Here is a 24,938-nt window from a genome sequence, read left to right as displayed (position 1 = left end):
ATAAAATTAAAAAGACTAATCCCAAATAGCCACCAACTAAAATACTAAGCCCAATAGCCTATCGTGAACGATTTAGGGCATAGAAAGATAGAGCTGTAAATTGCATTAATTTATTAAATAATAAAATGGAAAGCTGTTAACAAAATGGAAAGCTGCTTCAACACAATGTTTAATACTAGTTCCTAATTCAACCTCTAAGTCTGTTAGTCAGCTAAACCGTCAAACCACATCTTCCAGCTGATTGTGATCCTCTCCTTCGCATCCTTTGCATGCATATACGTTTAATTCACATACCACATTTTTTCCCGAAAGTAGCTTCGTCGACATTGGTAGTGAAGTTCCTAGGAAAATTGTTGAGCATTTCCATTTCCTAAAATCCGCTCCGATCATAGTACCAATCGCCAATTGCCTGTGCTATCGTCAAACAAATACGCGTAAAACTAAATTAGTAGTGTGTGACCAAACAAATTGTGTCTAAGAGATTGAAATGTTAAATACTTAAATAGTTTCACTTACTTTGTTAGCAAGTACGTTGCCAAACAACGAAGAGCATGTTGAACCCTTTGTGTCTTCCATGTAGCCATGTCGATAGCAACTATGCACAAAATAGCCTCTCCTTGAAGAGCTATCCGTGATTGTCCTTTTCAGTGTATCTATAAATGTATACCTAAAATCTAAACAAAAAAAAAATAAAGTTAATACGAGGGATCGATTCTTATTAAATTGAGTCAAAATTACTGATAATATTACTTGTATACCTCTCATGATTTCTATCTCAGTCCAATTGCAAGAAGTCAAGTCTCGGGTGCAATTGGCCCATCTCGGAGTTATAGCGTTAGTAGGGTACACATTAGAAGATAACTGTGACAAGTGGTTGAAAAATTAAAAATTATATATATAAACAACAAAGATATTAATAAATAATAACTATTACGTACACTATAAGATTACCCATATACCTGATATTGGTCAAATGCTGATTCGATCAAAAACATTGGGGTTTGGATATCTTGGAGCAAATTTTCAGGAAAAAAACACTACAAATACAAATAATGATTATGAGGAATACATAATTATAATATCTGAAAAAGTAATGAGGAGCTATTTTTACCAGAGTTGGACTAAATTTAGATGTGCATGACGTGGGTAACGTATTTGCCAAACCCTATACATACACATAGCAAAAATGATGAATTAATATATGAATATACGTCTTAACAATATGTACTAGATTATATAACAAAGTAAAATGAAATAAGAAGACTACATACTTGATATGATACCACACCAAAGAAGCGGCTTTCTCTGACATCAGCGCCCAGAAAATGCTCTCTGGTGAGCCAAATAAAATTAATCAACGACATAGTTTACAATTTTATACTCTAATAAAATTAATATTGATAATTGGGTAATTAGTTTAGATAGTCTTTACCCGTGTATAAAAAACCCCGAATCCGATACGCATTTCACCCTAGTTGTATTCTAAAACAAGGCTTGAAACCTATCACAATGTAAAATTGTGGCTAGTCCACCTGCCGAAGTGCCAGACAATAATGCCTATAGAGAAAATATAAATTAATACGATCAAATAGAAATTAGAATTTATTTAATCCAAAAGTTACTATAATTTAATAATACGTACATTTTTAGCATTTCCCATTCCGATTCGCAGCAACTCATCCATCATCGCATCGTAAATTCGTAGACCTCTATAAGTCAGGTTGTCCTTCTGCGAAATGTTTTAGAAATCGACAAAATTAGTGAAGTGATGTAGCTATCGGTATGGTACAATTTTAGGGCTAAACTGGACAAGTCAGCCTACTTGTTCGTGACTAAAGACGTCAAATTGTCCAATCCGGTTTTTAAAAGAGTGCAAGTTAAATTAGTTAACTAATTGTTCTTATTGGACATACGGAAGAAATTTAAAAACTTACTGGGTCCACGTCCTCAATATCGGACATGAAGGATGAGTGTATCATAAGCGTGTGTAGTGGGTTCAATGTGTATTTAGATACAAAGGGGAAGTAGAATTATACTTAAGGAGACGGAGACGAGTTCACAGCTGGCGATGTTGTATAAATAGGCGGAAGTGAGGGTTCCAAAAAGTTTTTTCTTTATGTTTTTCTTCTTCAATTTTTTTATAATTTTCAAAATATATCAATGTTCCTTCCTAAAATTTCACCGTAGCAGAGTATATTGTCGAGTGTTATGAGCTGAAAAATCTGGAAATTGGAGAGTTGTAGGAAAAAAATGGATGTCACAACTCGCACTTCGAAGAAGACGACGGTTGTAATAGTATGGGAAATTTACCGGACATTAGATAATTTGCACAGTCAGAAATTTAACAAGACATTAGATAATAGTAACTTTACCGGACTGTGCAAATTTCCCAAACTATCGGGTTGGGTCGGTTGGGAAATTTGCACAGTCAGAAACTTGCACAGTCGGAAATTTGCACAGTCGGATGGGAAATTTGCACAGTCTATATGACTTTTCATGCAACAATTAAAGCTCACGGAGAAAAACAAATTATCTTGAAAGTTCATGACTTTACAGGCAATTTGCTCAAATTAAAAAGACTAAGCCCAAATAGCCAACAACTAAAATACTAAGTCCAATAGCCTACAGTGAACGATTTAAGGCACACAGAGAGAGAGAGAGTTGTAAATTGCATTAATTCATTAAATAATTAAATGTAAAACTGTTTCAACTCAATTTTTTATACTAGTTCCTAATTCAACCTCTAAGTCGGTTAGTCAGCTAAACCGTCAAACCACATCTTCCAGCTGGTTGTGATCCTCTCCTTTGCATACTTTGCATGCATAGTCAGATACGCGTGCGTGTAATTCACGTGCCACACTTTTTTCCCAAAAGTAGCTTCATTGACAAGTGATAGTGCAGTTCTTGGGCAAATTGTTGAGCATATCCGTTTCCTGAAATCCGCTCCGATCATAGTACGAATCGCCCACTGCACGTGCTATCGTCTGAAAAATACAAGTAAAATTAAATTAGTAGTGTGTGACCAAACAAATTGTGTCTAAGAGATTAAAATGTTAGATACTTAAATAGTTTCACTTACTTTGTTAGCAAGTACATTGCCAATCAACGAAGAGCATGTTAAACCCCGTGTGTCTTCCATGTGGCCATGTCGATAGCAACTATGCACAAAATAGCCTCTCCTTGAAGAGCTATCCGTGATTGTCCTTTTCAGTGTATCTATAAATGTATACCTAAAATCTAACCAAAAACAAAGAAAAGTTAATACGAGAGATCAATTCTTATTAAATTGAGTCAAAATTACTGATAATATTACTAGTGTATCTCTCATGATTTCTGTCTCAGTCCAATTGTAAAAAGTCAACTGCAAATCTAGGGTGCAATTGGCCCATCTCGGAGTTATAACTTTAGTAGGGTACACATTATAAGATAAATGTGACAAGTGGTCGGAAAATTAAAAAATATATATAAAATACAAAGATATTAATAAATAATAACTATTACGTACATTATAGGATTACCCATATACCTGAAGTTGGTCAAATACTGATTCGATCAAAAACATTGGGGTTTGGATATCTTGGAGCAAATTTTCCGGAAAAAAACACCTACAAATACAAACAATGATCATGAGGAATACACAATTATAATATCTGAAAAAGTAATGAGGAGCCATTTTTACCAGAGTTGGACTAAATTTAGATGTACATGATGTGGGTAACGTATTTGTCAAACCCTATGCATGCACATAGCAAAAATGAGGAATTAATATATGAATATACAACTTAACAATATTTACTAGATTATACAACAAAGTAAAATGAAATAAGAAGACTACATACATTTGTTGATACCACACCAAAGAAGCTTCCTTCTCTTTAATCAGGGCCAGAAAATGCTCCTTGGTGAGCCAAATAAAACTAATCAAGGGCCTAGTTTACAATTCATACTCTAACAAAATATATATTAAGAATTAGGTAATTAGATTAGATATTCTTTACCCATGTATAAAAAACTCCGAATCCGATACGCATTTCATCCTAGTTGTATTCTGAATCAATGCTTGAAACCTATCACAACGTAAAATTGTGGACTATTGAAACCTATCACAATGTAAAATTGTGGGTAGTCCATCTACCGAAGTGCCAAACAAAAAGCCTATGGAGAGGACATAAATTAATACGATCAAATAGTAATCAAAATTTATTTAATACAAAAGTTACTATAATTTAGTACTAGGGAAAATTGCCTAGAAAGTCACAAACTTTGTGGAAACCTGTCACAACTTTACATTAAGAGCATCCACAATAGCACGCCCTAGCGAATAAGCTAGCACTAGGACTAGCCAAAAACACATCCTGCCACATTCTAGGACTCCCCACAGCCTGCCACATCATCAAGACTTCCCACAGCCTAGTAATATGCTAGCACTAGGACTAGCCGACACCCTAGCCAAGCAAATAAATTCACAAATATGTAATTCAAAATTCGACACGAATACGGAGAAAGTCCAAACATTTCACCGGTGTTTCTGCCCATTCCACCGGCGTTTCCCCAACTTCAACTTATAAATGAGAGTGGAGGAGGAGAAACTCGTTAATATAAGTGGTGCGAATGAAATGAAATGCAACGAACCGTATATATAGAGTTGATTTTTTTTTTTTGAAAAAACCGCTCGCCGATCGAGGGTCCACAATAGTGGACAAGTGATCGGCTAACGCCCTTTGACCATGCCCGACCGCTTGTCCATGTTTTTCACGTCTGTCCCTTTCGCCGAGCCCAATAGCGGACATCCGCGAGCCGCTAGCCGGTGACTAGGGCGTGCGTTCGTCCGCTATTGCGGATACTCTAATGAATGGTACAACCTTATAAAATAACTCAATAATGTATCTATTACTGATTTTGACCCATTTTTGTAAGGATTCACGTGATTTTGTATTCATGCATTTTGATTTGGCTCATGTCCACATACTACTATTACTCCTAATTATTACTACTAGAGTTGGGTAGAATTTCCTCATCTAGCTATTTTAAGTGTGCTAGATAAATATTTTGAAAAACTTCTTAAACTCTTTTGTAAAATTTAATTGAGTAAAACCGTGTAAAAGTCTTCAAACACTACATATCTCATCACTGCTAACATCATTGCTAATACTGTAATACATGGGCATATGTTTTGTTGATACAACTATCATTCACATGCACTACGTATCTCATCACTCCAACAATGTGTCGTCTAAATTCCATCAGCACCTCTATAAATACCTTTGAGGCTTATCAGTCCGTTTTCCCCACAAATAGTATGATCTTGCGATCTTTAAATTCACAAACAAATACACATGTGATCTTAGCTCCACCCGGTTCTAGGGATTGCTAGTAATGATGATTTGATAGTTGTTGTCCACACCAAAGCAATTGGCTCTCTATTGTGACCAACGGGGCTTCTAGCCTTAGTATCATGAGCCTCGTTGGGTTTTCACTCATTTGGTTCACCTTTATCATTCATGTTAACCAAAATTTGTAATTATCATATATGAGTTTTGTTATGTTCATATTTCAGCGTCTCTCATGAGCGTTGATAACCTGGAGCCCATGTCATCATTTTTTTTTTCATATTTATTACTCTCTCCATCCCAACTAAGTTGAGATATAATTTTTGGAAAAAGCTTCAGGATGAAGAAACCATGTGGAGGAAGAGGGAGCGGGGCTGCTGGTAGCCAAGGCGTCGCCAGAGAGGTGGCGGCAACGGCTGGAGGTGGCTGGAAAAGGAGCTGCTCGTTTTGTGAAAAGTAGTGAGTGTAGAGAGATATTTAGTGTGTGTATGTCGCTGAGTGTATCATCATTGCAATGTTTAAGGTTCTAGTACTTTAACAGAGGGATGGAGAAAATGGTAAAGATTGAAGGGAACGGTGGGAATTGCTCCTCAGCACATTGCATGTCAGAGGTATGGGTTGAAAAGTTAGGCTTAATTGCTTCTTTCACCAAAAAATATCTGGATGGAAACCAGAATTATATTAGGCTTGTGATTGGAAAAAGAGAGAGAATAGCAATGAAGGATACCAAATTCAAATCAGTAGTGGTAGTACAATAATGCAACTCCAATTTCTAAAAACAATGGGTGCTCACTCTTGATACCTCATTAAGAAAAATATGATGACCTGTAAATTAATGGCATTGGAATTGGCAGACAATTTGGTCATCACACAATCATGTTTAGACTATATAACTAAATTACTTTTATTCTTATGAATAGTTCTCTTTTTTTTATGCTTAGTTCATTAATTTACTATGATTAATTTGAATACCTAAGTTTTTCTATATACTGTACTATTCATTTATTAATTATGTCAAATGGATTCTGCTTAGGATAATGCTGATCAACTTAATGGATGCACAAAAATAAGGAGTAACATGTATGGACTATGGAATGTATTGAATTGTAAACTTAGCTAATTATCCAATGGACTATGGAGTGTATTGAATTGTAAACTTAGCTAATTATCCAAATTAATCGAAAGAATCATAAGAGCATCACAATAAGAATATGTCAGCCATAGGCCAGCCACTCTCTCTCTCTGCCACGTTATCAGCACTAAAAATTCATCTGCCACATCATCATTTTACTCAAATAGGCTAGCCTTAGGCCAGCCATAGGCCAGCCGCAATAAAAATAATTCAAAAACAACTACATTTACGGAATTAAATTTACGATTAAATTACGGAATTAAATTTACGAGACATATACGGGAAAATTCATTAATTGCATTAAAAAATTTCATTAACCCACAAATGAGACGACTGGACCGATGCCCTGACACTTCTCGTTAAAGAGGGGCGACGAGTTGAGGACGTTGAGGTCGTTGTTCGACCCGGCTACCCCAAAATACGCATGCCAGATCCACACCGGTAATCAGCTACGGCCTCGAGGATCATCGTGGGATTCTTTCCCTTGTAGCCGGTCGTGTAGGCCCCTTTCCAAGCAGTTGGACAGTTTTTCCATTCCCAATGCATACAATCTATGCTTTAACATCCCGGGGAACCCATGCTTGCTCCTCGTGCATCTGCATCAGATCTTGACAATCTTGGGGAGTAGGACTTCGAAGGTACTTGCTCACCGAAAATTTGAATCACACCCTGACAGAAAAACTTCAGACATTCTAGAGCAGGTCTTCTCACCGATGTAGAGGTACTCATCCCACATGTCTGTCGCGCCTCCATAGGCCAACTGCCGATTGCCGTCGTGCACTTTTGGATAGGGGTGTGGCCAGGTCTGCCCGCCCGCATCGTGCCTGAAGCGGAAATAGAGATATCAACGCTCCAAAGCGTCAACGATACGCATAAACAACTCCCCGCGCATTCTAAAACGTCGCCTGAACATGTTTGCTGGAAACCGCGGGTCCGGAGCCAAGTAGTCGTCATATAGCCACTGATGTGCAGCTACGTGATCCCGATCAATCACTGCTCGACGGTGGACAACCGGTGGAGGGCGAGGTACCGCCTGCTGTTCGACCCTTCGCATGTACCGCTCTAGCTCGCGGTTCATGTAGGCCTCCATAGCCTCGTTCATCTGCCGTTCGTACTCCTCAATATCCCCACCACTACCACTGCTACCACCCGCGTTACTCATCGCTTGATGTTGCTCTTGTACAGAAATTTAGTGAGAGAGAAAACTCGTTAAAACAAGTGGTGTAAATGAAAATGAAACTAAAATCGCGTATATATAAGTTTTCAAAAAAAATTTTAAAAAAAAAACGAAAATTGGCGCTGGCCGATCGGCACGCCACAATGGCGGCCAGCGCCATCAAATCGGCTAGCCCACGCCGATTTTTTTGCCAATTTTCGGCTGGCCGATTACAATAGTTCGGCTAGCGACGCGAATCGGCTAGCCGGTGGGCTAGCCCCTATTGTGGATGCACTAATAATAGTATCAAAATAAATTCCACATCTATAAAAAAAATCAAAACAAAGTATTGATTGTTAAAAAAAACAGTCCCTTTCCCGCCTTCCATTTGAAAATATCCGTCGAAAAAAGTATGTACTGCACCACCGCAGCTCCACCGCCGCAGCCGGTGCCGGAGACTTGCAGTCAGGGCCACCGCTCCGTCCTCATTCTCCCAACAGAGGAGGGCGGCTCGATCTGCCTTCTCTGCCTTTCCGAACTCCTCTCTAACCCCAAATCCCCCACAATTCACGTCTCCTACGCTCTCTCCCAGCTCTCTCAAGCCCTTGATCAGCCTCAATTCTTCCGCTCTCTTCTCACATTCCACTCTCACTTCCTCGTTTCCCCTCTCCTCGCTGTCTTGTCCGGCTTTGATGACGAGCCAATTGCCAAACAATCCATTGATTTGATCCAGATATTATGCGATGCTTCGAGAACTAATTCTAACGGAAATCAGGATTTGCGTAAGGAGTTCGTGGCTAGGGTTTCCGATTGTCTTTCCAGCGGCTCGTTGGCTTGGAGTCGTCGCCAGCTGTACATGGTAGTAGCTGAATCATTTCCCTTCTCTTTTCTCCCTTGGTGTTTGTAAAGCATTCTTAGCAAATAAATAGTTTCTCACTGTCATTTATTGCAATTCGATACTATCAGTACTTTTAAATACCCTTGTATAATTCAGGTAAGTCATGGTTACCAATTTTCCAGAGATATTCTTATGCTAGGTAACTGATTATTGAATATGTGGTTGTGTGTATTCAGACATTAGTGGTCTAAATACTTCAATTGATTTCTTATCAAACCCTCGGTTGATTTATAAGCAGGCATTATCTGTCAAAATACTTATACCGTGAAGTGAAGAGTTGAGACCAACACACAGTAATTGGGGTGGTTGAATACTATACAACATGTTGTTGAATGCTGAAAGGGATTGCTTAAAGAGAAGAGGAGTGATAGGGAGGCTTTGGAATTAAATTACCAATAGAATGGGAAGGCATTAGGGAGACTATAGACTCAAAATGGGTCTCTCTACTTAGTTCTAGAGATATCTATAATAACCCATATTTAGAAAATGGCATCGTGTAGAATAATGGTTCAGGGATCAGTTTCGATTGTGGGACAAGACTTTTACACTTGTTAGGGCTTGGGACAAGGCATTCTATCTTGTATCATCCCTTAGGAAGAAGACATTCTATCTTGTAGAGGAAATTGATTCTGTGTTCTAGTTTCTTTATCTCCAATAATATAATACTCCATAATCGACTTCTCTCAACTAGCATAATGAATCTTTAGATGCATTATTAGAGTAATTTCATGATGATCTTTCATGATCTCTGACAATTTTATCTTGCAAGGATGGTATTGATTCCATTATCATTTGCGAATTACAACTATCTTACACTTGACATCTCTATTCTAAATGTATATGACACTTGTGTGCGTGATCATTACATTTTGATACAGGTTCATTGCTTCGGTGTTCTCTTGGATAACCTGGATTTTAATCTGTATATATGCATTAGAAACAAAGACACCCTCATTCTCAACCTTTTAACAGGGCTTCAGTTGTCAAAGTAAGTTTAACTGATACAAAAGATATTATATTCCCAACTTAGCATAAACTCAATTCTAAAATACTTTTTTTCTTATCTTATAGTGATAATATCCAGGGGGAGATTATGTTTGCTTTATACAGATTTTCCCTCCTCCATTACTCACATATTGATGGTTGTGGCACTGATGTTTTGCTTGCCTACTGTCCCAAGATTTTGCAAATGTCACTTAATATTCTTATGAAAAGCCAAAGTGATGATGTTCGGCTTAACTGTCTGGGTTGGTTTCTCTACTTTCCTTTCCATTCACAACTTATCTCAGAACTTCTTTCCTGTTTCTTCCTTTTCATCTTTTCTCTCTATCAATGACCATAATCTGCAGCAGAAATTTTTTTATATGATACTTAGAAGCTAATCAGCATTTCAATTACAGCAATTCTGATTGGATATTTTTGGGTTCTTTGTACATTAAAAGTTGAATTTAGCTTGTCTCGATTGAACTGAAATGAACAACTAAAGCATCTTGTATATAGTGTAAAATAACTGTGTTAAGTAGTGAAATAGCCTCGTAGAACACAAGCTTCCAGTCTTCAATCTACACTAGGACTATGGTTTTGACATGTGGAACATCATATAGCGACAGTGATTGTCACATAACGATAAATGCTTGTTAAATGCGTATTTTGAACGCATGTTATAATTTCTCTGTAGCATTCTTGACGGTGTTGGTTCAGCGAGGGTTCTTTCAAAGTGCATGCACAAATACTTTGGAGAGCAATAGCACACATTTCTTTGAAGCTGATAGCTTAATGCAAATAACTGAGGATGCGGACAATGGCCCATCTCTAGAAATCTTGTTTGCTGAGGCAGTCAAAGGGTCCCTGCTTTCTTCTGATAGTCAAGTTCAAATTGCAGCATTGGATTTGATCTATAGATATCTTTCATCTGAAAATGTGTCACTCAAGGAATGTCAAGCTCTCATTGAAGAAAATATCGCAGATTATGCATTTGAAATACTTAGATTATCAGGTAAACATGTAGAGAGAACATGCTTTTACAGAGCCATTCTACAGAAGGTGGAAGATGATGCATTCATGAAACTAACTATTCATATATAGATAAGTATTTTTCTTATATTTTCCTAATTGGGTTATTTTGTAGGTTGCAAGGATTCCATTGTCACCTCTTCAATTCAGGTTATTTATTTATTATCGAATGCCGAGGAAGCCTTCAGACATCGACTGGCGATTGGATTCTCTGCACTAGTTCCTGTTCTGCGTTATGTAGCTGAAATTCCTTTTCACCCTGTGCAGTGCCAATTACAGAATCTCATATTAAAGTGTGTGCTAAACTGTCCTGGAGTAGTATCAACCTGCAATGTTGAGGAAATAAGTAGTATCTTGGCAGGGATGTTTAAGAAACATACAGCTGGTGAGATTGGCATTCTGTCAGAGACATTCACTTTGTCATGCTCCATATTTGTCACCATTATGAAATGTTCATCTTCTCGTGGGAGTTTAAGCTTTGCAGCCTCAATTAAAGATGCACTAAGATCCGCTGTTTCAATTTGTTTTGGAGACAACCATGTAAACACAGATCAAATATTGCATTTTCTTTACCTAATGAAGGAAGCATATGCCTTTGGCCAGCAAGAGGAATTCCTAGTTTCTTCGGAAATGAAACTGCAAAATTTTATAATTGACATATGCAAACTGAAAATTTTACCTTGGTTTATGGGGGTGATCAATGTCATGCAAGAAGAAGCTATTGCCTTGGGAGTCATAGAAACATTTCACTCAATACTTCTTGATCCTAATGTCGGTGCCAAGGATTTTGCAGAGTGTCTAGTTTTGTCCTCATGGTTCAGTGGATTGTTCGGATGCTTGGGTTTATTTCCCATGGAAAAAATGAAGCAGATTGTGTATGTGATCTTCAGTTCAATTGTAGATGTACTCCTAGGAAATGATTCAGGGAAATCTATTAGGGATGCTGCTCTCCATTTGCCATCTGATCCTACAGATTTGCTATTCCTTCTTGGTCAGAAGAGCTCCCATAACCCTGAGTTGTTTTGTTGCCAATCTGCAGTGCTGCTGGTATTATATGTTAGCTCACTCTATAATGATAGGTATCAAGCTGCATAAAAGTCAAACTTCCATCCAACCTATGTTAAACATTCAGTTGATTTTAGTTTTTTCCTTTTCTTTGTTTATAGGTTGGCTGATGAGAGGTTGATACTATCTTCCCTGGAGCAATTTATTTTACTCAACAGTGGTGATATCTTCTGCGGAGTCCCTGCCTCAGTAACGGTAGAATTGTTAGTAAATCTTTACGGATTTTACAGGGGTTTTGCCAAAATGCGCTACCAAATGCCTTACAGTCCAGAAGCTGAGAGAATCCTTTTTCAGTTATTGGAAGAAAAGGAATGGGACTCACTGTCTACGAAGATTCATTTGACATCACTGATGTGGTTATTTCAGCAAGATAAACTCTGCAAGTCCTTATGTGATCAGATACTGAAGTTCTGCACATGGAACAGCTCTATTGGTAAAAACATGGTTCTTGATAAGGAAACTAAAGAAACAGTGGATCTTCGTGTCTTTGCTGAGTTGATAACATCCGGAGATAACTATGTTGCAATAATTTTTGTTTGCTTACTGGGAGATCTTGTCGAAAATTCTTGCCAAGATTATGACATCATTGCAGTTCTAGGGGCATGTAAAGAGATGATCGAAATTGCTCCAGCTGCTTCAGATCACTTTTGCATGCATGGAATAGAAGGGGTGTTACAGAAAATTTATTGTTATTCGTCTTGCTCTTCCCCTGAAATATTCATATGTACACATCAACTTGTTTTTATCATTTTAAAATCAGTACAGTCTGAATCACTGTCCAGTGATGATGCTTGGATAGGAATCACTGTAAAGGTAAAAGAATTTTCGCTAATTTATTCTCGTTTGTTGCATATGCACATTTAAATTAACTAGACTGTTTTACTGTTTTAAAGTTGATAAACTGCCTGATCACGGTCGTGGAAGAAGATGGATGGACTGAAGAAGTTATCACAATAATTGGAATTCTTTGTCTGATTTTGCACCACTCGACAAAGCAGGCACTAACTGAGGCTTCAAAGACCATAGTTCTGAATGTTCCTTTGATCTCAATTATTAATTCCACAATCTTTGAAGCTTGTTCCAAGGGGCACGCATTGTTTGATCATGATGAGGGAACAAAGACAGGGGAAGCTCTCATATTCGTGCTCTTACTACTCTTTTTCTCTCTGAAAAGGTAACCATAGTAGTATCAATTATGCTTGTGAAATGCACTATGCTTTTTTGCTTATTGAATGCTAACTTCACTTGTATTTCAGTGCACGAGCTACTCTTCCTGGTATCGTAGATTTGCAAATATTGCTTGCTGAAGGTATTTCAGCCGAGCCACTATCCTATCTCAGCATCCGTTGCCCTGATTTATGCAAGATGATGCATTTTGGATCTGCTCAAGTAAAAATGATTGCTTCATTTTGTCTTTTGGAAATGTTCATGGGACTCGAAGACAATGCAACTGGAAAACCAGCTGATTTAAACTTCAGAGAAGGCTACCTATCGTCAATATCAGCAATCTTAGAAGGTCTAATATTTTTTGATGACATCAAAGTTGCATTGAACTGTTCCCAATGTTTGTCAACTCTCATGACATGGGAAGTTCACAAAATAGAATCACTGTTGCCAGAAAAATATGGATGGTGTAGATTGATAGTAGAGGAGCTGGTGATGTCTCTGTCTGCTCCAACTCTGACAAAATCGTTGATGATTCATCACAAGCCCGCTTCTAACATTGCCGTTACTTTGCTAAAACACAGCAAGGGATCTCCTTGGATGACTCAAGTGTTTGATGATTCTTCCATCAGAAGCATCATTCAAAATCTAAGTGCGAGCAATCTAACCATTGAACTAGTGACTTTGTTTCGCGAGCTTCTGTGCTCTGGCCTTCTGAACTCTTCTCATGTTGCTGATCTTACTAGAGTTTTCCAGGTATAAATACCACACCCCCTTAATGATTCCATTGTTTTGTTCTAACATTGCATGAGCCTTTTCAGGCATGTAGAAATCATGCATACATTGACGAAATCCAAGATGGCGGCGTCACAGAAAATCAGTCGGAGATCAATGTAGGCGGCAACCAAGATCGTGTGGGCAGAGCTCGTACCTTTCTTATCGGGCTCTTGTCTTCTATGTCATATCCTGACTGTGAGAGGTCACAAAGTAGAAAGAAGCAGTTGCTAGAAGAAATAGATTTGTTTAGCAGATGTTTGATGGAAAAGGAGTGTCAATGATGCATATGTATTTTTCTTAAGACATTGAATAGTAATATAATCATAAATATTAGTAGTTGAAACTGAAACAGGACATTGGATCATCGATATATTAACTAAATCCGATCAACATCACAATCAAGCACTAAATTTCCAACAAAATTCATCGACATATTAAATAGTACTTAATTAATTTTCTAGAAGGGTGGCGCTTAATTTCTTAGTTGAATTTTCCAACTCGTCCAAAATTATTGTTGACGATAATGCAACAATTTTGTGAAAGGTAATCCTTAATATAGTAGGGGTGAGAAATGAGAATTCAAACTGTGTTAAAGCATATATTTTTGTTGAGATTAATTTGTGGTGTCTCAGTTTTGCCACTTGAATTATACATCATCATCTACGAATAATATTCAATTGCACAAATTCTTGAGTCTAAATTCTATCGAATCCTCCAAACACTAAATCTTATACGTATTCGTTCCTTCGATGCAGAAGTTATGACCAATTTGGGAAGTGGATTGCAACTAGTCAACCTCCACTAAAATATATATTACTTACAATATCTTTTTGTAGAAATAAAAATATACTATTGTATAATAAATTCCAATTAACATTATTACCTAAACTGAAGCTTAAAAGAATTATCTCTAGCTATGAAATAATCAAATCTAAAACATAAATACGAAACTAAACTAAAATCTAGAAAATTAATACCAAGACTCACACATACAATACACCTAAATAGTTGGATTATTTCTCCCTTTTTTACAAAAAATAAGAACATGTAATGGATTTTTATATTTTAGATTTTATTGGGCAATGAGGAAAGGTCAGGTCTTGCTCACTTGGCCAATGTGTATTTTGATAATCTTTTGTGGATATATTTTTGTTTGATCTACACCTAGAAATTTTATAATAAAAGCACGTCACCTTGATATTAACGTGACATTTCTACGAAAGCACATTATGAAAATGAAACGCTCGACCAATTCAACAATGTTCCACTATATGTATTACACAAATCCAGAGATATGATAATATTTCAAACATTACTCACCCCTTCAATTTGCCTTATCTAAACCAAAAGCATAATTAATGGCGTCTACTATTCAATGTTTGCTGTTTCTCTCTCTACTTTCTCACTCCTTTCTACTCAGCAAATGTAATGGTTAGTAATTTTTATTGATTTCAATTCTTGCATGATCATATCATATGAAGTTTGATTTGCAAGTCTTGGGAAATCTATCCTTACATGTATGATTTTATTTGATTTTAGGCTTCAAGGATGGCTATTCTTTGTCTAGAATGATTAAAGTCGTGTTTATGTTAATCCCTTGTTAATTTTGGAAGATAAAATTTTTTAAGATATCTTAGTTTTTGATGACTATTATATTATTTAAGTTAGTTTTTTTCATTCATATCTCATTAAAAATTGTTGGGTTGATTTCCCTTTAATTTAATTATTTTATTTAACGTGAGAATTTACACAAGCTATGAAATGGACATCTCTTAATTTGGTGAAAGGAATTAGAGAGATTTGATTTTTGCAAGAAACGATGTGGTAGTTGAGCTAAGATTTGAGAATTACTTCCATAAATTGTTTTTACTTACCTATTTTTATCAATTTTATTCTAAAATTTTCGTGTAACGCAGAGGATGATGATCTTCTAAACGGGATCCAACAATACAGATCAACCTTGAATCTCACGGCTCTAGCCACGACACGTGAGGCCGAATGCATCGCTGATGAAGTCGCCGATACTTTCCAGAACCAACCTTGCACCAACGCTACGAATCTCAATGCCACAGCCCTATCGACCATTCCCACCTATACCGCCATTATGACAAAATGCGGTCTAAATGCAAATGCAACCAATGCCTCCGTAAACAGCCAGATCTTACCTACCTGCATCCCCAACCAGCAGAACCTTGTGATCTCTGATTTCACGTCAAGATATGCAACTTACCTCAACTCCACAGGGTTCTCCGCCATCGGGGTTGGTTCTGAAGATGACTGGTTGGTCGTGCTCCTCACCAACATGACTGGCACTGCCATCAATGGCAACGGGAACGGGGCTTCTGGCCTTGCCCTCACTGCCATAAGCCCTGTCGTGCTTTCACTCATCTCCCTTTTCATGTTAGTTTAAACTAGAGTGTTTGATGTCTATACAGTGGAAGCATTAAACAGTGATACTACTAATAAGTTTCTGTAGAAGCAATAACTCACATTTATTTGATACAGTCACAGATTATACTAGAGACCTAGAAAAGTGACACATGTATTGCATCTTTATATATAGTCTATATACAGATTGATGACAATAATACTATTCTGTTTTAGTCTCTTGAAATCAGATTACCAGGTTTTCATGACAGTATCTGGATACCTTTCAGAATTTATTGCTCAATGAAAAGAAAAATCAATGGCTAAATAAAAAAACTCCAACATTTGATTAATGACAATGAAAACTTCTACTATCATACAAAACTCATCCTAATAATACATTGCTTTATTTTGCCAACAATATGCATCAATACTTTATACTCTTTCAAACAACAAACAACAGATCCGGAACAAAATCTCTGTGACTGAACACGAAGATAAACCCAAGCATAGTGACAACAAACATCAGGTGGGGGCTTGCATTGGTCGGAGCCGCTTACTCAGACTAGGACAATGAAGACCCTATCCTTCATATGAAGAGCAGTAACTCCAAGCACTAAACCTTTTGTGCTGCATAAGGATAATACTGTTGGAAAACATTTCGATATGTTGAAATTGAGAAATCATGAGTATACAATATGATTTGTACCAACTGCCAAATATGACATTCAAGTGGTCTATAGCCCAGAAGGCTGGTAGAGCCTGTGATAATTAAGTAGTGTTATTGTTAAGTGTATTATTTTTAAAGTCGTACGTGCAGTCCACTAATCATCTTAGTACCAGTAAAGCAAGGCAAGGCAATCTTGCTCTAAGGTGATTAGATCAAGGGTGAAGGATATTCTCACAAATCTCATGTCCACACCATCAGATAAAATTTCCCTCAATCTTATTCAAATAGGATTCTGTCATGTTAATACAGATACAATCAACTAGGATCAGCTTAAAGGTCAAAGTTGAGAATTTGGACGTTTCAATCTATTACACTCACACAATAGTTTGCTATATTATAGACCCTAAAAGTCTGATTTGTTTCATATTTATTGTACTTACCGAGATGAACATCCCACTGATTCAACGAGATTTCTTCAAGAACTCTTTAAGTTGGGTCTCGTCAACATAAACCTCCTTAGTGCGATCATTAGGACCCATGTGGTCTTCGTAACTTTCTCCTTTATCATCAAAAGCAGTGCTGAGGTCAGGACTGTTTTCAGCATTTGTGCCTGCAGCCCTTTGAAGAAGCCAAGTATCCCTTCTCTTTCCCAGATAGAACAGAGTGTTCCAGATATGGATTTACGGGGTCGTGCTTGGGGCCTACCATCTTCACTCTCATCTGATTTTGCTGACTGAATCACCACTTTACACCTGTGCATTATTCAGATGAGATCTATGTCTGTACAGAAGCAGTAGCATCACAAACTAAAATGGATAATAATCTATGCAATAGGAAGTCCTTGCATTAACGCTGATGATGGAAAGCCTCAAGTTGGAAGCTGAGAAGTGTTTTTTTGATGAGAAGGGACAAAGACAGAAATTTTACCTTATAGCGGGATAAGTTAAACAGGTAGCAATACACTTCGAGACTGCACCGTAAACAAAAGCAGAAAAGGCAGAGATAGCTTCTGGAGATGACACCTCATCAGTTTGTTTCTTCATATTACTCTTTAGAAGCCTATTTTTTAACTGATCAAATACTGTATACTGCATGGCATTGCAATTAGCATAAGAATCTGTTGGACCTGTGTAACAAATATTTACAAAGTACTCTACAATTCAAGGAGAAAGTAGATATACCTGTATAGATGGATTTGCAGTAAGTAGAAGGGAAATTCCTAGACCATCAAATGCATCACTGAAAGAGCCTTCTGAGAGAGATTGCCACAAGCCTTTTGATTTTCCAAAATCACTTGTTTGCATTCTTGAAGATGCTGTATCAAGAGGCTGCAAAAATAAAATTCAGGCAGGTGCTGTGGCCATAAGAACATATTGATCTACAACCAGCAATTTGTAGTTACATTTATAATATATACCTATAGTTAACTTACAAGCAATATCATTATAAAACACAGTTAGCTCCAACATTCAATACAAAATCTGAGCATCAATGAAGCAGTGACTTGCCTGTGTTGCTATGGCTGTGCATGCACCAGCAGCAGCAGCAATTAATAAGTTAGCAGCAGTTCCTATGGATTTAGACTTGCTTTCTCTTAAGTACAGCCTCTTGAAAAAGCTATACCCATAGAAGTAGATAAACTGTGAAATGAAGGACTGCAGATTCTTCGTGCCCAGGCCCTGATACAACGACAGGACTTGACCTTTGGATATTGCTTCCAACAGAACATCTGAAATATTCCTGTTATCGCATGAAAAACGATTCATATTTACCTTTCAAGAACTGACATTATATGCATCATGTAATTATACTACACCATCCTGCTCAGCCAGACATTGGACAAGACAAAGATAACAAGATTTTAAAGATGGGCCACAATCTTCATGCACCGAAAGCATGTTATGGTAACTTAGTAGTCGAATCATATCCTACCAAATTCACAAAATATTTGTGAAACAACTACAGTTCATATTTTTATCATCAATTTTGTAACATAGTTTTTGTATCTATTTATTCCTCAAAACACTACATTGAGAAAAAATTAAGTCAATATGCACACACCATTTTCTTTATCGAGCTAACAACCCTGGCGGACACAACAAGAATCAATTTTTATTCAATACTATACCAATAAGTCTTGCATCTACTTTCCTTTCAATCTTCCAAATCTCTGGATACATTATTGTTATTACAATAGACCATACAGGATAAAAACGAATCCAATACTACTAGACTGGTATCAATTGATTGAGAGCAAGATTCGAAACAAGTTCAAAATGAAAACAAACTAGATATTCACGAAAAAAAATATACCTACCTATATCTTTGGTGATGATGAGCTCGATTCTCAGCTTGATACCTAGTTTTACAGGTGTCGAGAGGATACAAGACGGTGGTGCTGACCAGTGCACCTACCGCACCCGACGTCGCCTCCACTAACGACTCCATGTCAAGCGCCATCGGTTAATCCCAAACCTTTTGAGTTTTCCACCTACAACAACCAACAGAGGAAACAATTGAATTAAATTAAATGACTAGAAATTAAGAGTTGGGGAAATTCAGATCAGTTGTTCGCCAACCAAACAAAATCAGCAGCCAAATATTGAGGTGAAAAACAAACCTGCAGACTTGCGAAAAGCGGCGTAGGATAAATTCGCCGGCGGTGGGCGGAGATTGATGAGTTCGTATTGTGATCGCGGTCAGAGCTGACCTGTCTGTTAATCTTTTTGGGATTCGAAACGTGTTTCTTATTTTAATTTGTTTTCAAAGCAATAAATTTATTAGGCCTCGACAGTTGACACTATAGTATAAATTACTAAATTATTTTATTAAAAAAATTCAGATTATAATTATAACATTAAAAATTAACGTAAATTTTCACATGCCAGCTAGTTTATTTATTTATTTTATGTACTTTTTAGCAATTATTTTAAATACTCTATTACCATATTACTGTTTTTGTTCCATATGTTGAGCATGCACATCTTTATATTATTCCATATTGAACAAAACAAAATAATTTCATGAAAACTCTAGTATCTTATGTTTTCATACAAGTTAACAAGGCCTTTCAACTTTAATTCACTTCATTTACCATTGCGATGACCAGTGAAGATCATCTCATTCTTTTCCTACACGATCTTCTGCTGCACCCATCATATACATAAAATATGATGGTGAATCCATTGCTTATGTTTGTGAGGGATGAAACAGGCATAAAGGATCACCTAATCCGGATCCTAATACATTTCCTACTCCACCTCTCACAAATATGATAGTGGACCCCACCTATTTTAAGTTTGTGAGGGGTGAAGTAAGAAATGTATTAGGATTTGAATTAGGTGATCTTTTCTATGGATTTAGAATTTATGGTGTAGAAAAAGAATTAGGTGATCCAAACTGCGTTATGACATGTACTCTCAACATCAATAATTTCATAAATTTTGTTGTATAATTTATCCTATATAAATCTACTACTGCATTTAAAATAAAAGAAAATTCTTAAAATACGTGGCCTTGAGTTGGGCCTAAAAGCCCAAATCTAATCATAGTTTACTAAATTGCGTTGACGAATTGCTGATGAAATCACAACGGCTCCATCGTCAAATATTTTCAAAAGTACACGGGTCAAAACGAAAATAGCTAAAATTGTCGGGGTCAAACTCGTATTTACCACACTCTGTTCTTCCATTATTCTAGTTTTCAAACCTTCTTTTCCCTCTCTGTCTTCACTATCTTCACTGAAATGAATTGGAAGCCATAAATAAGCCCTAATTTTTCTCATCTCACTACACTACAATCCTTGGTTTCTCCCTCTCTATAATCCGTATCTCTCCGGCGATGCAGGACTTCATCGGCTCTGTTCGCCGATCTCTGGTTTTCAAACCTTCCGGCGAAGAATCGGCCGGGTTTGGGGGAATTGTCGAGAAATTAGGGTCAAGCATCCGGAAATCTCGAATAGGTATTTTCGCTAAGCCTCCGGTTCCCGCGCTGCCGTCAATTGCGCGGAGAAACGCCAGAGCAGAGCCGTCGGTGGAGGAGGAGCAATTGCCGCCGATGGAAGGATCGACGGAGGATGAGCCGCCGGTAACTCGGGGAAGAGACAGCAGAATGCTGACGCCGAAATCTAAGAAAGAGGAAGAATCGAAGAAGAGGAAAGAGGTCGGTGTGCCCCCACTGATCCGTTGGAGGAAAGGGGAGTTGATTGGCTGCGGTGCGTTTGGGAGAGTTCACATGGGAATGAACCTTGATTCCGGGGAGCTGCTCGCTGTGAAAGAGGTTGATTCCTTCGACTCCTTTACATTTTCGTGATTGTTTGTTTATTGCTGGGATTTAATGTGTTGATTGGTGTTTCTCATGGTTGTTGTAACTTCACGAGTGCAGGTTTCAATTGCGGCAAATAGCGCTTCAAAAAAAACGCAAGTATGCATCTGTTATGAGCTGACTTTAGTGTTGACGATTCCACTCTTTTTTTGTAATTTAATTGATCTAGCTCGATTGGAAGATTAAATTTGATTGATCACTGGCCTACAGGAATACATAGGGGAACTTGAGAAAGAAGTTAATCTATTGAAAAATCTTTCACATCCAAACATTGTGGTGAGGCGACACATCTTCTGCATTTTGATTGATCACTGGACAGCTTAACCTTTGATCTTACTGCATTTTGTTTTGTTGCTCAGAGATATTTGGGAACTGCTAGAGAGGATGATTCACTTAACATATTACTGGAATTTGTGCCTGGTGGATCCATTTCATCTCTCTTGGGAAAATTTGGGTCTTTCCCAGAATCTGTAAGTGATTATATATCTCTGTGTATCACATTTTGAAATGACTGAGATTGTAGTTGATTTGCTTTCAGGATTACCTGCATCAGAGTTCTTGTATTAGTCATATTGGTTTTTGTCTATTACTAGCTAGGAACTTAATACAGTTGTGGAGTCTCATAATTATGTCCTCAGTATTCTAATCTATACTTTTACTTTGCATTCAGGTTATAAGAATGTACACAAAACAATTGTTGTTAGGACTAGAGTACCTGCACAACAATAAGATTATGCACAGGGATATCAAGGTAATTTTTCCCCTTGCAATGTGAGCTTGTCAATCTGAAAGTCATAGACTCCTAATTCTAGCAATTCTACACTCATTAGGGAGCAAATATTCTTGTTGACAACAAGGGATGCATTAAACTTGCCGATTTTGGGGCATCCAAGAAAGTTGAAGCATTAGTATGATTTCTATCTTTACAAAAAAAGAATCTCTTATATTTCATGTCACTGGAAGCTGTATCTGAACTACTATTATGACTGCAGGCCACAATCACTGGTGCCAAATCAATGAAGGGTACTCCATATTGGATGGCTCCTGAAGTTATTGTTCAAAGTGGTCACAGCTAGTGAGTAGAAAATATACTGTTGCTCTTAATTAGCATGGAAATTTTATCCATTATTGAACTATAATTTGAATTGAACACTGGAGTGAAGTTATCAGTGGGTGAAACATTGTTTCAATTCATATTTATTCTTAGCTGATATTGTGTCAAAAGCGCCTCTTGTACAACGTGTGTTGCTTGTTCTTAGAGAACCTTCTCTACCCAAAAAACATGATTTTTCTCTTCTTTGACCATGTAGATTTTGTATTTTTACCACATGAAGTCAAGCTAAGCTCTTCTCTCTGTGTAAAACATTGCAGCTCGGCTGATATATGGAGTGTCGGATGCACAGTTATTGAAATGGCCACAGGAAAGGCTCCTTGGAGCCAGCAGTATCAGGAGGTGTTTTTTGTTTAATACTACAGAACATGAAGCTATTAAATTAAAACTCAACTAAGTTGCTTGTTAAGGGGTGCTAACGTTGCGATAATTTCAGGTTGCTGCTCTCTTTCATGTAGGGACTACTAAATCTCATCCACCAATACCAGATCATCTTTCTCCTGAGGCAAATGATTTCTTGTTAAAATGTTTACAGAAGTATGTCTGGTGCATATTAGTTTACTATTGCCTATTTCATTTCCTGGTAGTAGTTAACCGGGCATTGAAAAAAAATCAAAATGATTGTGGAGTTATTTTATTCTCTTTCGTTTTCCTTTACTTGACTATTCATATTTGGTTTCATAACTAATTGTAGGGAGCCAGAGCTGAGGGCGACTGCATCAGAGTTGTTAAAGGTAGGATAAAATTTTTGAATCGTGACATATTCATCGATGCCTTTCCACAAGAGTCAGCGCCTGGAAAATACACGACAATTTTTCATGCTTTAGTGCAACTCCATATTTTCCATTCCATAGTTGCATTGAGATCTCATGATTGTTAATATAACACTGTCCTTTGCTTGTAATGTTCAGCATCCATTCGTAACTGGAGAAAGTCAGGACTCCTATGTTGCTCTTCGCTCTTCACATCTGGTTAGAAAATGTGCTTGTCTCTCTGTATATATGTTTTCCACTGTTTTGGTAAATTTGATATAATAAGTTAGGTATCTGGATCAACAGGAAAGAACTGGAAAACGGACGGCAGCATATGGGGCTGAAATTAAGAAATCGTAAGTATCCTTTTGGGAGAATTCCTGATGTATCTTGTTAAATTACTTAATTATAAAACTTGAGGCGGTATTCATGCTGCAGAATGAACCTAGAGGCAGGGAGGTCATGCAATGGTCTGAAGGACATTGGTGATTTGGGTGGTGCCTCTTGCTCAACAGTAAACTTTAAGCAGTACTCAGAAGGATCATTGTGGCAACCTGTCAATTTTGACGATGATGATATGTGTCGAATTGATGACAATGATGATCTTTTATTCGGCACATCCACGAAATTCAGACATAGTCTACTTCCTAGTGATTGTAATCAGGTTAAGAAGTAATCTTTATGATCATCTTGAATTCCATATATACTCCTAAATATGGTAGTTGATATTTTTGTCCATGAACGATGCACAATTGACATTGTGCCGGGTCTTCTTCATACAGAGTTTTAACCCAATGTGTGAACCCAATGATGATTGGGGCTGCAAGTTTGATGAGAACCCTGATTTGACCAAAAGTGGAATGGAGATTCTTCCTAGTCAAATTGAGTCTGGAAACAGGTCTTTAGGTTCTGTTGAGGTGGACTGTGGCTTTACATTTCCGAGGCAGTCTGTGTCTGAAGATGACAACATTTTAACTGAAGCAAAGATCAAAGCTTTCCTGGATGAAAAGGTATTTACTGATGGAACTATACTATTACATCCCAGCCCGTCTATGGAAATATGAATCTGAGTTTCACATATTGTCCAATTTGCCTAGTTTGAATTTGGCATCTTCCTGTATAATTCCTGTATACCAAAATTCGAGCTCTTCATTTTTACCCCCCTCTCCCCCCAAACCCTCTTATTTTATCGGAACAGAGCAGATTCTTATTTGAATTTCTACTGTATATGTAGGCTGTGGAACTAAATAAGCTGAAAACACCTCTTTTTGCGTTCTACAATTCCTTGAATGTTGCTGGACCTCCAAGTCCTGTTGGTGGAATAGGCAACAAGGAAAATGTTTCAAGTATCTGCAATCTACCTCCTAAGAGTAGGTCGCCTAACAAAATGGCTAGCAGGAGATTTTCTACTGCCCTTGATGCTGATTACTGCTTGAGTCCACAGAGTTTCTCCAGACGTGCATCGAATATTGGTGGTGAAAACTTTCGAACTTCTCAGGGCGCCAAAGAGCTTCCCTACGATTAGGATCGAATTATGAACCGACAAAAAGATCGGTTAAAATATGCATCTCCTGGAAAATAAATGTGTGAAGTTGCTACCATCTCTCCTCTCAAGAGAGCATGTTTGAGTTGCTACCATCTCTCCTCTCAAGCAATGTATGCCGTTGGTGAGACGCTGAGAAAAATGGCTTGTGATCCTGATGATGAATAGATTTCTTTTGGCATGCGTTTGAAAATGTCCAAAAGAGAGAACTAAAGCTTTTGAGTGAAAAAAGAAATCAAAAGTTTAGGCACACTACTCTATGGTGTGTAAACTCTATATCATCTTGTTTTATTGCCATATTTGTGCATAGAGAGTTGGCATCTTTGGAAAAATTTTACACTATCATACTACTATCATGTACGAACCAGATCGACCACTTGTAGTTCATCTGTCTTAACATATAATATGAAATAACATGTCATATATGATTCTCTCTCTCTCTCTCTTAGAAGGTTGAGGTTGGTTTCTTTATCTTGTTGCAGACAACAAGAATTACAGAGGAAAGAATTGAACGATGCAGGTGTGAGTTTGTTCTTTTTAGATAAAGTTGTGAGGTTATTTTACCAAATCAACCAACTTTATTGATTGAGTTTTTAGGTATTTTCCTTTTCCCAGTTTTATTAAGAACATCTTCAAG

General features: G+C 37.4%; 4 protein-coding genes across 5 annotated transcripts; 3 read left to right on the top strand and 1 right to left on the bottom strand.

Annotated features, from left to right (window-relative positions):
* The first annotated feature begins 7,928 nt into the window (after nucleotides 1-7,928).
* LOC125220180 (protein PUTATIVE RECOMBINATION INITIATION DEFECT 1) lies at nucleotides 7,929-13,871 on the top strand. The gene is made up of 9 exons (XM_048122326.1): nucleotides 7,929-8,477; nucleotides 9,395-9,504; nucleotides 9,588-9,763; nucleotides 10,195-10,512; nucleotides 10,645-11,608; nucleotides 11,696-12,407; nucleotides 12,488-12,768; nucleotides 12,851-13,514; nucleotides 13,580-13,871. The coding sequence occupies exons 1-9, from the start codon at nucleotides 8,031-8,033 to the stop codon at nucleotides 13,814-13,816; spliced, it is 3,909 nt and encodes a 1,302-aa protein (XP_047978283.1). The 5' UTR covers nucleotides 7,929-8,030; the 3' UTR covers nucleotides 13,817-13,871.
* Nucleotides 13,872-14,816: 945 nt separating this feature from the next.
* LOC125224391 (uncharacterized GPI-anchored protein At3g06035-like) lies at nucleotides 14,817-16,173 on the top strand. The gene is made up of 2 exons (XM_048127789.1): nucleotides 14,817-14,966; nucleotides 15,452-16,173. Exons 1-2 carry the CDS (start codon nucleotides 14,894-14,896, stop codon nucleotides 15,943-15,945), a joined length of 567 nt encoding a protein of 188 aa, XP_047983746.1. The 5' UTR covers nucleotides 14,817-14,893; the 3' UTR covers nucleotides 15,946-16,173.
* Nucleotides 16,174-16,224: 51 nt separating this feature from the next.
* Nucleotides 16,225-19,321, bottom strand: LOC125224390 (peroxisomal adenine nucleotide carrier 1-like). Of its 2 annotated transcripts, none has more exons than XM_048127788.1 (7): nucleotides 19,193-19,321; nucleotides 18,890-19,063; nucleotides 18,081-18,312; nucleotides 17,754-17,900; nucleotides 17,500-17,660; nucleotides 17,013-17,324; nucleotides 16,225-16,548 (listed from the first exon to the last, which is right to left on the bottom strand). In XM_048127788.1, exons 2-6 carry the CDS (start codon nucleotides 19,030-19,032, stop codon nucleotides 17,048-17,050), a joined length of 960 nt encoding a protein of 319 aa, XP_047983745.1. In that variant the 5' UTR covers nucleotides 19,033-19,063; nucleotides 19,193-19,321; the 3' UTR covers nucleotides 16,225-16,548; nucleotides 17,013-17,047. The 2 variants fall into 2 exon arrangements, with proteins under 2 accessions (XP_047983745.1, XP_047983744.1); XM_048127787.1 differs by having other exon boundaries at nucleotides 16,225-16,532.
* Nucleotides 19,322-20,299: 978 nt separating this feature from the next.
* LOC125221402 (mitogen-activated protein kinase kinase kinase NPK1-like) lies at nucleotides 20,300-24,283 on the top strand. The gene is made up of 15 exons (XM_048123522.1): nucleotides 20,300-20,850; nucleotides 20,956-20,994; nucleotides 21,106-21,171; nucleotides 21,255-21,365; nucleotides 21,566-21,646; nucleotides 21,726-21,803; nucleotides 21,888-21,970; nucleotides 22,267-22,348; nucleotides 22,443-22,543; nucleotides 22,701-22,740; nucleotides 22,918-22,977; nucleotides 23,065-23,114; nucleotides 23,197-23,422; nucleotides 23,541-23,768; nucleotides 23,993-24,283. Exons 1-15 carry the CDS (start codon nucleotides 20,413-20,415, stop codon nucleotides 24,281-24,283), a joined length of 1,974 nt encoding a protein of 657 aa, XP_047979479.1. The 5' UTR covers nucleotides 20,300-20,412.
* The last annotated feature ends 655 nt before the right edge of the window (nucleotides 24,284-24,938 follow it).

The sequence above is a fragment of the Salvia hispanica genome, chromosome 4 (genome assembly GCF_023119035.1).
Source record: "Salvia hispanica cultivar TCC Black 2014 chromosome 4, UniMelb_Shisp_WGS_1.0, whole genome shotgun sequence".
Classification (NCBI taxonomy): domain Eukaryota; kingdom Viridiplantae; phylum Streptophyta; class Magnoliopsida; order Lamiales; family Lamiaceae; genus Salvia; species Salvia hispanica.
Note: the sequence above shows the minus strand (reverse complement) of the source record. Positions and strands in the feature narration are given on the sequence as shown.